The following is a 19,278-nucleotide window of genomic DNA, read 5'->3' as shown; positions in this document are numbered from 1 at the left end:
TCGGGAGGAGAATCTGTAACCTCCACGTCGCTCAGACGGCAACGGTTATCGTCGCGTCGTGCGTCCAATCGCGTCTTCTCTTTGCCCCGTATCCCGTATCTCGAGTTTTCGACGCGCGTGTGAGTACCAGGAGCGTCGAAAGCGAGGTGTTGCGTGCAATGCGTGTTCGTACCAAGCGTGTTCGTGCCAAGCGTGTTCGTACCAAGCGTGATTCAAGAGGAGGGTCTTGAATCTCGAATGTTCGAGAGCTGCGGCCAGCGGGGCGAACGGTGAGTCAATTTGTACTTGTATTCGCTCTTGCAATTCGGAATTCAATTGCGTTTGCATAAATGATCTGAAATGATCGTCGGCACAGTGCATGTGACTGAGACGAATTACGTCAGTCAGTCACTCGAAAGCCGTTGGAAGATGGAAACGATTTGAAATCCGTGTACGCGCGCTCGGCGCTTCTTTCGCCAGGTGTGCCAACAGTCGGGCGACGTGCTTACCGAGATCTAACCTAATCTGTATGTATATTGGCTTTGTAGTGTATGTCCACGTTGTAGAAATGGCATCTCGAAAAATCGTCAAGTGGGTCAGGTATCAGCTGGATATCGTCTAAATCGCGGTCAAGGTCAAAGCTTCTCTTTGCTACTGCTACTGTTGGTCACTGCAGACGTTTCTCTCGTAGCTTTTGCAGAAAAACTAGAGAGAACGAGAGAACAGAGTCTTTGTTAGGATTCAAATTTATTTTGGACTGTTTTGAAATTTGTCCAGAGGATGTCCGAGGATATTAACGTGCTGTTTATACAAGGAAATGGAAGTGTACGTAAGCAATTCTTCTCGTGATTAATCTGTTTCCATTTCTGCATTGTTATAACTCTCACTTTTCACTTTGAATACCAATCCTGAATATATGCTTTAATTTTAAACACTATAAGTGAGACGAAGAAACAATTGAAAAGGCACAGAGATTTGATTCTGTGAACTTTATAGAGAATGAGTTGTATTGATATAAAAGTGTGAACTTGATCGATGAATTTTTTGAAATAATTTTGAAGAATTATTTAAAATCTCAGAAGCAAGATATTAGAATTATAGGAACCCTGTCTGAGATAATAAGAATTTAGATTGATGTAAATACTAACAACTTGCAAAAGAGTGAACGGAGATATCTAGGGCAATACTGCATTTTTATAAGTATATCATAAAGCTATAAACTTGTAGATGACAAAGAAAATCTAAAGAAAGAAGTAAAGAATTCTATATTTTGAATAAAGACATGAAGGTACAATTAAAAAAAGTACAGAGATTTGATTCCATAAACTTTATAGAGAACGAGGTCTATATATTGATATAAAAGTGTAAACTTGATCGATGGATTTTTAGAAATAATTCTGAAGAATTGATACATTGATAAGTATACAATAAAGCTATAAACTTGTAGATAAAGAAAATCTAAAAAAGGAAGTAAGGGATCCAATATTTTGAATAAAAGGTACTCAAAATATTTTTCTGGCACATTCTTTATTTTATAGTATTTTCAATTCATAGAAAACTTATGGACCACTTAAACCACTTAGGGCATAAAGAATAATCTTAATTTAATCTTACAACGTTTGCAATGTTTTTACAGTATTTCAGAAATATTACCATAGCGTGACATTGCAACGTTGTAATAATGTTGCAAAATTTTGCGTAGTGTGTCTTAATTTAAAAAGAAGTATATAATAAATGACTTCATAAAAGACTATTTATAAAGTACACGTTGATATAGTTACAATAATAAGATTCAATTTCTGTTTCGTGAAAACACACATCTCTCTCATACACACATACAAAATATTTTTACATATTAGTGTATACTTTCGTAGCAAACTTGCATTAAATAGATCAAAATAGCAGAGACGTAATATAAATAACGTTATGATAACACTGTCCCAAGAATATATTTTTATTGGAATTAAATAAAAATATATTAAAATAAAATGTATTTTGTCTCCCTGGGGCGTCTTTTGTAATACTACATATTTACATTATATGGATATTTTCAGTCAACGTAGCATAAAATAAACTAGGCTCACCTTTCAGTAATGATTTAGTATTGAAATGAAAATAAGTATATTCAAGTAGAATAGTCCAAGAGTAGTATCCGAGAACATAATAAATCTGTACAGTTAAGTAAAGTGAAATTATTTCACATATTGAATATTGTGAGATAAAATTTAATGGTACAAACAGAAATAACAAAACTTTATCTTTCGTTTACTTCGAATACTAATGTACTTTCAATAGAATTCTAAATTTGAGATTTAATTATACCAACACGTTTAATACTGAAAACTGATTATGAAAAAAATATTCATTGAAATTTTGTTAAGAGAAAGTCAAATCTTTTTGATATAAAAATCAAAGACTTCTTTAAATACGTTATCTTGTATAAGAAATTACTATCTTCTTCTTACACTTTGTACAATTCTTTATATTTTCTACATCCTCATGTAGAAAGAAATTATTATGTTAAAATGTTACGTTACCCAACGTAGCACGTCGAATAAAATCTTTTCCATTTTTAAAAGTTATTTCGATAAAATCTTGCTATATTATTTTGCACCAAAATCATAATTGTATCATTACTATAATTTTATATTAAAGCTGCGAATACTTGAAAAACGTAACTATTATAGATTCGATATATAATAATATTATGAAATTAAAGATTATTGACTTTATCAGAGAGGCGAGCGAGTTCCATTGCAATAGCTTCGGGTAAATCGTGTCCTACTTGAGCATCAAAATATTCTCTCAAATCTTCGACCTCTTTTTGCCAGAAAGCTTGCGGTAATTTAAACAACTCCTCCATATTCACATCATCTTGGAGATTTTGTAAATTGATGGATCCCGGCTTTGGCAATAGGCCAATTGCCGAGTCTTCGGCAATATCTTCACCATCGATCCTTCGAAGGATCCAATCGAGGACGCGTGAATTTTCGCCAAATCCTGGCCACAAATATTTTCCGTTTGCATCTTTTCTGAACCAATTTACATGGAATATCGCTGGCAATTTGGCATTCTTCACTTGCGCCATACTTAACCAGTGAGCGAGATAGTGCCCAAAGTTATAACCGAAGAAGGGTCTCATGGCAAACGGATCGTGCATGATTACTTTACCCTAGAAAACATGATGGATTTGATCATTAACTTTGTTCTATAACGTCTCATCTTTAATTCTGTATATATTCTACAAATGTATTTTAAGTTTGTGTAGAGTCCACTCATTTATATTGAATTTGTTCTTTCGTTTCATTTGCAGTGAAGATAAATATATTAATATGTACCTTGTGTTCAGCAGCGGCTGTAGCCTCAGATCTCATTGCTGCGCCGATGAAGACACCGTGTTGCCAATTTCGAGCTTGATAAACCAAAGGTACACCCTCGGGTCTTCGTCCTCCGAATAATATAGCGTCAATCGGAACGCCAGCTGGATCTTCCCAAGCAGGATCGATAATGGGACACTGATTAGCCGGAGTACAGAATCTTGAATTTGGATGAGCAGCTGGTATTTTAGAACCTCTGAACCAATCGTTGCCTCTCCAATCCACCACCTATAATCAAGTATTTAAAAATATTACATATCTTTGTAAGTAATACTAGTACTAGTATCTTTAGTAATGCTACTATAACTGTAAAGATTGAATTAAAATGACGCAGAAATAACATGTAATATTTAAAAGTTATTAAAGAAATATTTAAAGTTTTTCTACAAGTTTCTTGTCTTACTATTTAATTTAATTTAGTAGCTGTATTAAATTTCATAATATTAATCTAATAGTTTTGTACGTATGTTGTATGTACATGTGTATCACATACACACATGAATAATTTCGCAGATATTGGTCCGTTATATTTTTACTAATTGTTAAAAGTGAAAAGTAGTTCAACTAACTAACCATAAAAATCATTTTTTTCTAATGGTTTGTACCTTGATATTATCTGCGACTTCTTTCTCCATTCCTTCCCAGTACACTCCTCCATCGCAAGTGGATGCTACATTGGTGAAGATGGTATTTTTGAAGATGGTTTTCATAGCATTAGGATTCGTGGCCGAACTCGTACCGGGAGCAACTCCGAAAAATCCATTCTCCGGATTGATGGCGCGTAAATTTCCTTTGTTATCGAATCTCATCCACGCGATGTCATCCCCGACGCATTCGATCTTGTAACCCGGCAAAGTAGGTTGCATCATAGCCAGGTTTGTTTTTCCGCAGGCGCTCGGAAAAGCGGCGGCGATGTATCGTTTTCGGCCCTTAGGACTTGTGATGCCTAATATCTAAAATATCGAAAACAAACTTCTTTATATTCTATAGAATTAAAATCACGTGTTCCGTGCACACGTTCACAGAGGTGACTTTTAAAAATCTTGCCCTGAATTGTAATAAGAGAATGTATCGTAAAATTCTTCATCTTTTATTAATAATCACGTTGGATTATAAAGTCAGAATTAGAAAATGAAATAATTAACGGAATCTAGTTATTTCTTATCGCTAATGAAGGAAGGATAAATTACGATGGTAGGATGTAAAAAGAAATGGAAAACGTACGAGCATATGTTCGGCCAGCCATCCTTCTTTTCTCGCTATTGTCGAACCGATTCGAAGCGCAAAGCACTTTTTTCCCAGCAGAGAGTTTCCACCGTAGCCACTTCCGTAGGATACAATCTCATTCTTGGCGGGCTTGTGAAGTATAATCGTCCTTTCGGGATCGCATGGCCACGAGTGACTTACGCTCACTTTTGAATTATGTTTCGGTACACCGACCGAATGTAAACATTTCACGAAATCGTCATTTCCCAGGACTTCGAGTACCTTTTCTCCCATTCGAGTCATTATTCTCATCGAGCAGACTACGTAAGCCGAATCGGTAATTTCTATGCCAATTTTTGAGAGTGGAGAGCCTATGGGGCCCATGCTGAACGGAATCACGTACATGGTGCGGCCTACACGTCATAACGATCTAATTACTGTCTCATTCGTACAACATTAAATAATTCTTAATTATATTTATGATTCATACTTAATACTATAAAATAATTGTTTATTTATATTTTATGCAGTGTAATACTGCGTTTGGAACCGATAGCGAGTGAAATGTTTTTTTTCTCAAAGAAAATTTCTGCCTACCTTTCATACATCCTGGAAAACGTTCCAAAATAGCCTTGTCCATATCATTAGGAGAGATCCAATTTCCAAGCTCTCCGGTTATTCCTTTACGCGGTGTAGGAATGGTGTCGCTTTTCAAGTCCGTACTGATGAACGTACGTTTTTCGACTCGTGCGACATCCGCAGGATTGGTCTTTGCCAACCAGCTGTTGGATAAAATACACGAGAGAAGGAATATAAATGATGTTTCGCATCGTGCTAAATATATGAATTAAATATAGAATTTTACCAATTTTCATATTTGGGCAAACTCTCGATGGTGCCACTTTTCTGCAGAATTTTTAGCATTTGCATGTATTCGACATCTGTACCATTACATATGTAAATGTCTTTCGGGCTGCACAGCGTAGCGCATTCCTCGATGTAATAGCGAAGTTTGGATGAGAGCTCTACTGTGCTTGCGTTTAACAGCGGTATTTTGCCGATATAATCGAATCCATTTTTGGTCGATGGGTCTTTCGCTGCGTGTGTTAGGATGAATCTGAAGAAGCATAATTTCGTTGAAACATGTTAAAAACAATGGTACACAGAAAAAAAAATTTGTATCAATCAGCAATTCATCGTTTCATATATAAGCGAGAATATAAAACCTCCTTGGAAGATTTTATAATCTTAAACAAATATAATTTGCTTACACGAAGAGAACAATTTTTTTCATGTAAGCAAATTCTGTTTAAAATTACAAATTCTTGCAAGAAGATTTTATATTCTCACTTATATATGAAACAATGAATTGTTGGTTTAATATTAATTTATTTTCCGTGTACACAGAAAAAATTTAATATTAAATTAACAATTTATTGTTTCATGTATAAGCGAGAATATAAAATATTCTTGAAAGAATTTATAATCTTAAACAGATATAATTTGCTTACGCGAAGAAAATTTTTCTCTTTATGTAAGCAAATTATGTCCATTTTTGTACCTGCGCTACACAAGCTTGATTATCATAGCACATGGATCAACAAGCTTACTGAGGATGATCCAAACAAGAGAATCGAAACGTCTAATTGTTTAATAATTGCTTGTTAATTAAATAAAATTAATTCTCACACGAACATCTTGCGTTGGCTCTTACGCTATTTATTCATAGTATTGATTCAAATTATGTTTGTTTAAGATTACAGATGCTTCCAAGAAGATTTTATATTCTTGCTTATACATGAAACAATGCATTTTGTTGGTTTAATATTAATTTATTTTCTGTGTAAGATCTCGAATAAAAATGTGTAAATATTTCAAATGTTATACATATTCTTTTATTTAATGATTTAAAATTTAATTTTTTTTCAACGGAACAATTGTTACAATAATAATAATTGTGTCAGTAGTTTTTCAAATTATTATTTTAAACATTTTGCGAATCACGCACGCATATATACGAATACGCGCGTGCGCTTGCGATCTTCTATTCAAATTAAAATTCTATAAGTAAGTTTACAAACAAAAACTTGAAAAACAAGTTTTTATTTCCACATCATGTTTGCAGATCCAAGTTTAAATCTTCAAAATTCATAGTGAAATACTAATCCATTTCAGAGCACATTATATACGTGATGTTTTGATAATTGATGTAATATCGTTCGCGCATGAAGGAAGGTAGAACGGAAGATTAAAGTGAAAAGAAAAGTCCTTTATTCTGTTTTGCGATTTATACAATAACTAAAATTGAAAAATGAATGATCTTGCACCGCGTGATCTGCCTTTTTTATTTTTTATTTTTTATTTTTTTCTACTTCAATGTTCATTAGCGAATGATTATCTTTTAATAGACACTTACCGGGAGTGATGGATATCGACGGCGTGCGGCATCCTGCTGCAGCTTTTTTCGATCGCGAAGACAGACGGTGCGAAAAAGTGTGTGGAACGGTTGACTTTCGGAGCACGAGTCGAAATAAAATTGAAAAGACCGGCCGTGGTGATGCAGCGGCGGTGGTTGACGGTGATGCTCCGTTCGCCGTCGAATTGCCGCGAAACTCGCGTCAAATTCGCCCAGCTGACACCGTGGAATTTTGGCGGCATGGTACAAGTGTTCGGCAACACGCTTCCTTTATATGTGATTGCAGAATGTATTCGGCCGCAGACGAGCCCCTGCAGTGATCCGCCCGTCCGATTGGTTGATAAGAAGAGTTACCGTTGGACTTCCGATTAATAGTGGGGAGTGGATAAAATCGTGACGACCCGGGGCAGGTCCACGAACGATGACCGCAAGCAAAACAGCTAAGGATTACTGGTTGCGACTGGTACACTTCTGACACGCGCCTCAACGTCACGTCCTTGATAGAGCTAAAATCATCCGCGGTCTGCGGATCAAGGTTCGAAGGAGATTCTCAAGAGGCGAGAGCAGACAGAGAAAATCAATCGACGCGCACCGAGATACACTTTTCGATCATCACTAATTGGAAATCACGGAGAAATTGAGGAAAAACCTAGATCGAGATGCTGGAAACTGGACAGACAGGGAAATAACGAATGATGTATCGATGATGTACCGTAGCGCGAAACTGCACACCGATACCAGCGAATCTTTCTGGAAAGTAAAAGCTGGTAGACACGCGCGCGCGCGCGGTGACGTCGATTAAACTCACTTTCGCATTAAATTGAAATCGCCGATCGGAGGGATTTTATACCGAAAGCCGTTAGCCGCTCTCGCTGCTCTATTTTTTTTATACGACTGTCTCTCTCGTTTGCCCACTTACTTTGCCCGCTATCTATTTCGCGCGGACGGCTTATTTACCGTCGACTACCAACGCCGGCAAACGAGTAAGACTACTATCCACCGTCCGCATTTCACACAATTAGCCAGCTGCGTTGAAAGGATCGTGGACTTTTATTTGGGCACTCAAGCCCACTTGGCGTTCCGTACAAAACAATGATAAGTGATAAAGGCCCATAGGAGAATTTTATTTTATCGTGTTTATTTTGTTGAGTAGGAGAGAGATACGCCGTCTGAGAGACAAAGAATTATAACACTACTGACAACGAGATCGTATCGTCGTCATCCAAATCATGTTTACGATGCGCAATATACTTTTCTCCAAAGTCATAAATGTCAAAGAGGAGCAAAGTAGATTTCTTCGGTAAACACGGAAAATTTATTTTACACGTACATGTTATGTGTATATTATTATTATTATTATTATTATTATTCATCTTTCATGTTTATCGAACGATCCTATGTTACTGAGAAAACAAGAGTCTCGAGTCTAAAGTGATACTTTCAAATAATTACTCATTATTGTATATATAAAATTGACAAAAAATGATAATTTACATTATGATACGAAGGAACAAAAATATATTTTTTTATTATTAATCATCATTACTTTATATTTCATTACAAGATTATGTTTTTATATATGAAAAAGTAAAAAAGTCAATAAAGTTAATGACGTATAAAATTAAAGAATAGGACCAGAAAAATAGATTTTTATTATAAGATACAATATACATATTTTTACATAAAAACTGAAAAATAATAATTGGTCAATTAAAATTATATTAAAAAATATTTATATGTTAAATATATTTTTTCAATATAATTTTACATATATATTGTACAAAATGTCAACTATATCAAATCAATAGAAACTGATGAAATGCGCTTTATTACTTTTTACCATTATTATTTGAATTATTTGAAAATGAGGAACAATGCATTGTCACTTCTCTCTCCTTTTCTCTTTCTTTCTCATAATTATCATGAGAAATATCGGATTTATAAATTATCTCCAGACAGTAGATGGACTACGGACCAAAGTCAGGAGCGGATTCTATTACGGTTGCGCTGATATACAGATGTTAATACGTGAAAGACAATAAATTATACTTTTAAGTAGTTATTTCTCAGAATCAACAATGTTATTGATAAGAATTTTTTTAATATAAATTGCTATCTACATAATTGAAATATTATACACTTACAAAAAGTTTCTTAACAATATAATCAAATTTGTCATGCAAATTGTTATATTATTTTACTTTATAATTAATATTTATTTTTATTTTTAATATATAAGCAGTTGCATACTTAATATACACCTTTATTCGTACTTGAGTATTTCTATCTTATTTTTAAGTGCTGTTGTATTTGCAGTACTATCTCGGTAATATATGCTAAAGGTTTCAGAATTTCTCGAAAATACACGTCGACAAATTGTAACATTCCAGTTTCGCATCTATGCTGTCGAATTATAAACTTGTTAATGACGAAATCACACATGAGACACAGACGCGCGTGTCTGTCGTGCCTTGACGTGGCTGGAGGCTCGCCCGTGTGGCCTACGATAGGCTTATCTCGACAAGATTGCATAAGAGCTGTATCGTTGGCATGATGTATGTATCGTTATTGATTTCATAAGAAATCAAAAGAAGAGAGTCCAAATTCTATCGATTACATTCTTTTATCGTGATTTATTACATTTAAATTCTTCTTTTTTCTTTTTCTTTTACTTAATATCTTTTTCTCCCAATCGTTTATGACTCTATTTTATTTTCTTTCTTTTGTTTTTTACTTCTCTTTTTATTTTCTCTCTTTCTCTCTGGTTCTTCCTTTCTTTCTCCTCATCTCCCACTCCTCTGCCTTCTTTGTCTTGTGTCTCTATGCGGAAAGACCGGTTTTTCTGAAGTATTTTTAAAATTTAGTTAGATACAGGATTGAAAATAATTTCGTTGGACCATCAAAATAATTGCATAGGCTCGAGTGTGATAAGCAATATTGCAAAAAGTCTTGACATTTTAGCAAACAATTTGAGTGTTTTACATAATTATTTTAATGAGTCAATATAATTATTTTTCAAATTTATATTTAGCTAAATTTTTAGACACTTTGATAAAATCATTCTTGCCATTTCTTTGTGTTGTTTTTTTAAAATATTTTTATTTGATTTTCTCTTACCATTGTATTAAAAATTTATCGTTCAAAATAAATTATTATAACAGCATCAGAAGTAAATGTAAAAAATATAAAAATTATAAATACATAAAACACCTATGCAAAATATATCATGTATTTTTCAATTTTTTACTTATATTTTTTTTTTATATTTCATAAAGTCGCGTTTGCTTCATTTTAAACGTAAATAGAAATTATAGAAAGGCACAGGAAAGGGACATACCTATAGAATATAGAACATAGTATAGAGCGTAAATGAAATAATTTCGTCGTACACGAGATGACTAAAACAAACTGAAACGCAAACTAAAAGGCTCTCTTCTTTCCTCTTTGGCCGGTATTTATAATTAAATTTTATTTCAAGACTATCTTAATTAAGATATTAATACTCTGTGATTGGTAGTTGATGACAACTAAAGACAGCACCCAAATATCAGAATTGAATATGAATATTAGCCTTTCTCTCTATCTTTTTCTCCATCGCATGTAACGTGCACTGGATCGAAAAGTGCTCGAAAATGATCAATGCACACATTTGTGAAACTTGGCACATTGCTTAATGTATTTGCGACGAGAGAACCCCCTGCGACGAATTGAGCAATTGTTTGTGGAATATTATCGTGATCTTTAACCTCGGCGGTTCATTATTAAAAGAGGAAATCTCCAGAGTTGAGTGTTTCAGAATCGAGCATGACGAAACGTCGATATCAAACGTATGAGGCTGCGAGGGAAAAATCGCCACGTCTATTGCACATTTCGCAAGTTGAGAAAGCGGGCGTAATAGCTAGACTTGTTTTTCTTTTGCACAATCTTTGCAATATCATAGCTGCACATTACATTATATACATATGATTTAATCATATTAATGCGAAAATATTTTTAATTATAAGTGTAGCGGCTCTTCAGCTTTTATTACAGAGATTGAAGTAAGAAGAGAGAAGTAATCAATTTAATTGATTTAGTCATTATCCATATCGTTTTTCGATAATCTTATCTGATGCGTGCATTGCATGTGTGTTCACGCATGTGTGGAATTATGCGTTAAATGTTGGGTGTATTTAACGTTTCTCATAATATATCAGGAATAGAGGTAGTTTCTGTGCCAATAATAAAGAGGAAACAAAACAAGGAAATAATAATTTCAACCTTTTTCATTCACATCTGCATAACAGTTTTATGTTTGCACCTGTATATTTATGCATATTAATTAATAATTAACGAAATAGATGAAAATCGTATAAATTGTGACGACGGACCTTTCAATATTGTGTCAGCTAATAACAATAATGAAATAATAATCTGCGCAATCAAGTACGTATAGTTGGTACGATAAAAAGATATCCGATGTGTTAATTTCTGTTTTCTTAATACGTGTTATTGTCGCATATTGTTGTCGTGTCACAATATAAAAGATAGAGCTCAATGTGACACAGTATATCTTTTGCACACACGCGCGATGATACAATATAAATAGAATTAAATGCTGCAATTTGTTTTCGAAAGGAGATGATCAAATTTTTATAAAATGCTATACAATATGATAACAATGTCATGAAAAGGCGTACATATTATTGAGTCAATTATTAAAAATCGACGTCTCCACAAAGATCCAGAGTTGCAGCAAAACAAACAGACTGCAATGTATATCTCCTCCAATATTCAGACAATTTTTTACGTATAAACTTTTCTGCTCGATTTTATGATGATCCTTGGTAAAAATGATAAGAATGTACGGCACACACATCCTTTTATAATTTTATTCCTTTAATTAGTATTCCTTATAGATTTTCGCGCAATGCTGACAGTTTATGTACGTACGTTTTGTGTCAATCCATATGCGGATTAATAAAATGTGTATTGTACATATTTTATAATAATTTATACGTATTAAGGATGACAACAATAGCATTTAACATAATTTTATTATCAACTGAATTTTCGTATGTGGCATAGCATGTCAAAGTTTTAAAGAATTTGATTGAATTAACTTACAAATAGAGCACACAAGATTAATTTTGAATCAAAGTTTCGAGAAAATATTTTTTATATGTGATTATATAATGATTACATGAAATTATGTACAATCATTATATATCTATAATTCTATATAATTATCATATATCAATGTAAAAAACTTTCCAGCAATTTTTTTTTTAATAATGTAAATTAATTATACGCTATAATATTATGTAATACTAATATCTGCATTTTTTTAACTCTGCAATAAATTATAATATATTGCTAATTTATATAATATATTGTATATAAATTTGCTAAATTATATATATATGTAAATTAGCAAATTAAATTTACATTTGCACAACAAACTATTAAAACTGCAAGTAGTATATAATTTTGTAGTATATTATTTGTACGCTTTTAAAAATTGCATCGGTTAATTTTTAAAAAAGCACGGTGTTTAAAAGCATGTATAATATTCGAACGAATTTAATCGTTATACGTATATTATAATATATAAATACATAATTTTAAAATTATGTAAATTTTAAATGGCTATCAAATCCTTTCAATTATATTTTAAAACTCTTCATACAAAGTACGAATAATTTCAAATAAAAATATTTAATTATTTTATATTTATGTCTGTTAATTGCGTAGTGTTAAAAATAATTGTTCAATTAAAATTATTTGGAGGACTACTAGATTTTTAATTTTAAAATTTTCACTTTTACAATTTTTATACAAAACACGAACGATTTCATAAGAAATTTGCTGAAAAATCATTGATTGTCGATTATTCGAATTCATACGAGTCTGTTATTTGAGGAATTTTAAAATCGTAAATGCGCAATCTATGTTCATTACGTTTATGGTGCATTCAGTGCCATGTTTAGGCCGTACAGGAGACAGGAGCGCGTATGACACGTGCTCTCTACTTCTTTCACCAACGACTGGCCATTGTCAGATGCGCGTGTAGACATGTTTCGAGTGGAGTGCTGAGAAAAATTATTGTGACAAATCCACTGGAAGGAGAGTTGAAAACGATTCGAAATCCCATCGTGAATTCTCCGATCGGATCCTATTCCACTGATCGACCTAATTTCCATTCTGATTTCCTGCGCGTCGATATAATGCCGGAGATGGAGTGTGCGACCGGGGAGGAAAAGCGTTGTCAGGTTGAATATCTGGAGACGCCCGTCAAATCGGAGAACGACAAGAAGGAGTATAGGTGAGACGGAGGGCGAATAATACTCGGCAATACGTATGATTTCGATCGAAATGGGCGAAAAATTAGTATCTAGCGTGAGCCCGAGTAATGTTTCGAGAGAAACGCTTCAATGGCGTTCTTCACGGAAGGGTTAGGTTTCCCTGGAAATATCTTGGCTATGTCATCTATAATTTAATATACATATTACAAACGTTGTATTGTAAAACATTACTGGTAATATCAATTCTCCGATCTGCTCAATACTTAGAAAATAATTTACGTTTTTCTCGTGGTGCTTTATCATTATATAGGTTAGATAGAATCGTGACATTAATGATTTTTGAAAATTTTCGAATCTTTGTAAGTTTTTGTATAATAATAAGGTACTTGTGTCGAATTGCGCCACAATCATGCCTGTATGTTACTTAAAACCTGTGTATTATTTTTTATTATAGTAATATAATTGTAATTTTGAAGAATCCTTTCGAGTATACAAGAATGCTTCATTTTTTATTAAACAAATCTTTTTTAAGTATATACATTAAATATTATATTTTACAAATTATTAACATGTTCAACTTCTCAATCCATTATTGCTTGTCTTTCAAATTAGAGTCATCCGATTACAGAATGGTTTAACAGCCTTGCTAATATCTGACATACATTCGAAAACTTGTACTTCTCAAGATGAAGACGATAAAGGTGAGCCACATAAATGATCCAATCTTATTAATTTAAAAAGTAAGATATTGTGTAATAGATAATACATGAGATATATAAATAATTATATAAGAATGTTATTTTCTAATGAATATAGAATCTAGCGATGATGAGACTGAGGATGACGAAAGTAAAGAGGATGACGACGACGAAGAAGATGTTGAAGACGAAAGTGAGGATTATTCGAGTGATGAGTATGACGAAGATGACAGTTCTTCAGTTAGAAAAGTTAAGAGAGACGAAAAGAAGGTACGACGGTAGTTTGCATTTTAGGATACATATTTAATCAATTTTTTTAATTTATTTTTAAATATATAATTTTTTAACAGGCAGCATGCGGCTTATGTGTGGGAGTAGGCAGTTTTAGCGACCCACCGGAAGTTCCAGGCATGGCACATTTTCTCGAGCATATGGTTTTTATGGGATCGGAAAAATACCCACAAGTATTAACACATGGCATGAATTTACTGTAAGATTTATTTATTCATATGTTTAAATTCTTGCATATTATCTTATCTGCAGGAAAACGATTTTGATGCCTTTATCAGTAAGCGTGGTGGCTTTACCAATGCTTCAACGGATTGCGAACATACCACATTTTACTTTGATATCCAAGAGAAACATTTATTAGCAGCTCTTGATCGTTTTGCTCAATTTTTTATCAGACCTTTGATGAAGAAAGATGCTATCACGCGGGAGCGAGAGGCTGTAGAAAGCGGTATATAAATCATAAGCGTAATATCGTCGTTACAACTTACAGTCTTGATATGCCATGCTCATACAGAATTTCAGTTGGCCTTGCCTTGCGACGAAACCAGGAAGGAACAACTGTTCTCCTCTTTCGCGCGAACTAGTCATCCAGCCAACAAGTTTATTTGGGGCAATTTAGTAACGTTGCGCGATAACGTGGCTGACGACAAATTGTACGAAGAATTGCACAAATTCAGAGAACGCCATTATAGCGCTCACCGAATGACGCTGGCTATACAAGTAACTTCACTACAATTTAAACAAACAAAAATTATTGCTTATTAAATTCATAACTTGATAACTTGTCTCTTTATAGGCGAGATTACCATTGGATACATTGGAAAAATATGTCACAACGTGTTTTGCCAATGTACCAAGTAACGGGCTGCCTCCCGACGACTTTACCGAATTTAAAGACGGTGTTTCTTTCGATACTCCCGCTTTCCGAAAAATGTATAAAGTCAAGCCTTTCAAAGATGTCAGCCAAGTATGTGATTAAAATTTTAACAGATCAATAGTTAATAAATGATAATAAAGTTGCATGGGAACGTTTTATTGTTGAATTGAATAATACTTTCAAGTAGAAGTTATTATATTCCTTTAATGAAAAATATGAAAATATGGATAAAAAATGTTCAATAACTATATAAATAAGACTGTTAAATTCTTTCTAACTTTATCTTTGTTTTTTCTTATTTATGATGTTTCTAAAAGTGGCTTTATCACAAACTTACAAATTTGGTTTCGCTAATTTTACTTGATGTTACGAATGTATTTAGATATTTAAAATAGTATTACGTAAAAACTAAACGGAAACTTTTAATTAAAAACTGTCTTTATTCTGAATAAATATATAAAATAATTTGCGTGCAGCTAGAAATAACATGGACAATGCCTTCGCTACTTGATTTATACAAAAGTAAACCACATCAGTACATCTCATGGATTATCGGGCATGAAGGAAAAGGTTCCTTAATTAGTTATCTACGTAAAAAAATGTGGAGTCTCGATATATTCAGTGGCAACAGTGAGAGCGGTTTCGAACACAGTTCCATGTATGCCTTATTAAAGCTTACTATAGTGCTCACTCATGAGGGACAGCAACATTTGGAGGAAGTTCTAGATGCAACATTTTCCTACATTAATTTACTGAAAAAAGAAGGTCCGCAGAAGAGAATTTATGATGAGATTTATAAGATTGAAGAAAATGATTTTAGGTAAACCCATTTTTTAATATAATAATAACTAAATGTTTGAAGAATCGATTGTAAAAAAAAGAAAAGCCATCAAAATATATGTGAGGTATCATTTATACATGGAGGCTTCTTTTAGATTTTGCGATGAAGAGGATCCAGCGGAATATGTGGAAGATTTATGCGAGTGCATGCATTTATATCCGCCGCGCGATTATATAACTGGTAACGAGCTTTATTTCGAGTACAATCCGGAAGCTATACAAAAATGTTTGGATTATTTGGTACCGGAGGACGCGAATATCATGATCTTCAACGAGGAATTTGACTGTCTCGAATTAAATAAAGTCGAGCCGTGGTTTAAAACCAAGTACACGGACGTTGAGATACCAAAAGAATGGATCGAACGCTGGAAAGCTATCGAACCGTTGCCAGATTTTCATTTACCGTTAGAAAATACATTCCTTACCAGCGACTTCTCTTTGATAACACTACCGGCAGATGTTCCAAAATATCCTGTAAAATTACACAATGATCATATATCAGAGATTTGGTATCGTCCGGATCAGAAGTTTCGTTTGCCGGAATGCTATATGAATTTTCATTTTGTTTCCTCTCTGGGATTTCAGTCGCCGAAGAAGTATGGAAAATATAATAATATAGTATATTAAAATATATATGTCATTCTAGGAATATATAACAAATGTATAATATTTCAGTGCAGCTCTTATGGAAATATATTGCAATGTGTTAAAACTGCTGTTGATCGAAGAATTATATCCAGCTATAGCGGCTGGGTTTGAATATGATATCATTGCCAGTGAGAAAGGCATTACAATAAAAATAAATGGATTTAACGAAAAATTGCCAGTAAGTGTAAGCTTAAAAATGTGCATTACATTTATAAATACAATTTTTAAATACATCAATATTATATTGCAGCTTTTATTGATGACTATTGCAAAATACATGGTAGATTATCCAACCCTTGTTACGAAGGACTTGTTTGAAATTGTTAAAGTGGAACAACTTAGAGCATATTATAATTCATTTATAAAACCTGGAAAACTCGTCAAGTATGAACTATTTATTATCAAGCATAAAATTCTTACATAACTGAAAAGAACAATGATATATTTAATTGTAATTAGAATTATGACAATGAATGTTGTAAAATGAATTATATTGAATTACATTTCTGCTGATTAATCATGATGTAAATAATCTTGTTTTTTTTCGCAGGGATATCAGATTATGGATACTGAAGTACATCCATTATACCCAAGTTGCTGCACACACTGCTCTACATGATATCACTTTTGAAGATTTCCAGAATTTTGTAAAATCCTTCACCGATCATCTGTACATTCAATGCCTCGTGCAAGGCAACATGACGCAGGACGCTGCGATCGAGACTATACGACAATGCGTCGAAATAATTAATTGCGGCCCCTTGCCCGATGCGATACCGCAAATGAGAGTCGCTCAGATACCTATAGGCACATGCTATTGCAAAGTGAAAAATATCAACAAAATCGACGTAAATTCCGTAGTGACCAATTATTATCAAGCTGGCGTCACATCGATCGAGTTATCGGTGTTAATTGATTTGATGATCGTAAGTGTTAAGTAACATCGTTTCTTATATGTTTTAAAAAACATTACAGAATCCTCGGTTTATATTCATTTGTATTTGAAACATCCCACAATTTTAAATATACATGTTACACTATATTTAACGTTAAATGAAGATAGTAAAACACAAATGATATTGATCACGATAAATTTTACCCGTACATCATATTCATCCGTTTTTTTCTTTTCAGATGATAATGGAAGAACCGTTATTCAATCGGCTACGAACCCGGGAACAGCTTAGTTATGATGTCTCCTGTGCTTTCAAAGATCTCAATGGAATTTTAGGATATACCATTACCGTTCATACCCAGGCAGATAAATACTCAACCGTGCACGTGGACAAGCGGATCGAGGAGTTTCTGAAATCATTTAATAAGATTTTGGAAGAGTTCTCACAAGAGGAATTGGATGACGTCAAAGAGGCGCTAAGAAAATTGAAACAATGTGCCGATATTGATCTGAAAGAGGAAGTCGACAGAAACTGGAGTGAAATCACGAAATGGCAATACATGTTTGACAGACTCGAGAGGGAAGTGCTTGCGATAAAGGACATAAAGATCAACAAACTGAGAGAATGGTTTGCCAAGCATACATTGAAGGGAAGTAACTTTAGAAAATTGAGCGTGCACGTGATAGGAACTGATCCAAAGGAAAATGCAATTAATGAAGCAAATAGTAAGTAGATAACAATTTCGATATTTACTCGTTTCCTAATTTTGTGACATTATTTTTTGCCTTCCATTTTTATTTGTGTATTTATATGTCAAAATATATTTTACACAACGTTGATATCAATGTTATAATCTTGCATATTAATCTTTTTAATTTTTCTTTAAAAATATATAATTAGTTCATCATGTCGCTCTTTTAATTAGCCTTTTATCATTTGGCTTTCAAAATCTAAAAAAATGCATAAAAATCCAAGATTTGAATGAACAAGTTAGATTTGATTTGACACTGAAATATGAAATTATGTCCTTTCTTTTATTGAGATCAGGACAGTGTATTATTTTATTCTGCCATTATTTAATTATAAGTTAGATTTTAAATTTTAATTGCTTTAGTACAACTTTAATTACATTAAGATTTAATTAAAGTTATTAAAGCAATTAAAATTTAAAAAAAATGTGACGGGCAGCTCGGAGTAATTTATAAATGTTATAAATTCACCTAGAAAATTATCATTGAATACTACGATCCGCTTTCGACCAGTATAGCTATTCTTGTTATAAAAAAGAAAATTGTTATAGGTACTGCAGAAGATCGCAAGAAAGCGCAACACTTTGTTTTGGAATACATAACCGACGAACAGAATAAGGAAACACAAGATCATCATATTACTAACGTGGAAGAATACAAGAAAAATCTCTACGTCTATCCAGAGAGCGAAGGTATTAATCCTCTCAAAGCGCTAAATAAATGATACCTTGACAACAATAGTATAATAATAAAAAAATGATAAACTGTACTTATCATAAGGTTGTTATTTATTGAATGCTTATATCTACTACTAACCTCCGCATTTCACTGAAACGAAATTTTATTAAAATCAACTTATAATCACATGTAACTTTTCAGATTTATTGCCTCTATACTTTTTTTTAAATAAATCATTATAACTAGTGTTAGGAACATTTTGCAACATGGAATATTCGAAATTAATAAAATTGTACTACATGAAAAAAAAGTTTCTGAACTTTACATATTAACATTATT

General features: G+C 33.0%; 2 protein-coding genes across 2 annotated transcripts; one reads left to right on the top strand and one right to left on the bottom strand.

The window, feature by feature from the left end:
* The first annotated feature begins 3 nt into the window (after positions 1–3).
* On the top strand, positions 4–19,030 carry LOC105192991 (nardilysin). The gene is made up of 16 exons (XM_039446715.1): positions 4–269; positions 528–804; positions 12,936–13,282; positions 13,875–13,963; positions 14,079–14,230; positions 14,311–14,424; positions 14,504–14,699; positions 14,766–14,971; positions 15,048–15,218; positions 15,605–15,948; positions 16,064–16,564; positions 16,644–16,794; positions 16,867–17,000; positions 17,167–17,542; positions 17,751–18,237; positions 18,813–19,030. Exons 3-16 carry the CDS (start codon positions 12,972–12,974, stop codon positions 18,983–18,985), a joined length of 3,405 nt encoding a protein of 1,134 aa, XP_039302649.1. The 5' UTR covers positions 4–269; positions 528–804; positions 12,936–12,971; the 3' UTR covers positions 18,986–19,030.
* LOC105192993 (phosphoenolpyruvate carboxykinase [GTP]) lies at positions 1,488–8,076 on the bottom strand. Its single transcript, XM_011157308.3, has 7 exons — positions 6,979–8,076; positions 5,428–5,679; positions 5,160–5,344; positions 4,581–4,975; positions 3,962–4,309; positions 3,318–3,584; positions 1,488–3,151 (listed from the first exon to the last, which is right to left on the bottom strand). Exons 1-7 carry the CDS (start codon positions 7,218–7,220, stop codon positions 2,693–2,695), a joined length of 2,148 nt encoding a protein of 715 aa, XP_011155610.2. The 5' UTR covers positions 7,221–8,076; the 3' UTR covers positions 1,488–2,692.
* Positions 19,031–19,278: the final 248 nt, after the last annotated feature.

The sequence above is a fragment of the Solenopsis invicta genome, chromosome 3 (genome assembly GCF_016802725.1).
Source record: "Solenopsis invicta isolate M01_SB chromosome 3, UNIL_Sinv_3.0, whole genome shotgun sequence".
Taxonomy (NCBI): domain Eukaryota; kingdom Metazoa; phylum Arthropoda; class Insecta; order Hymenoptera; family Formicidae; genus Solenopsis; species Solenopsis invicta.
This window is presented reverse-complemented; position numbering and strand designations above follow the sequence as displayed.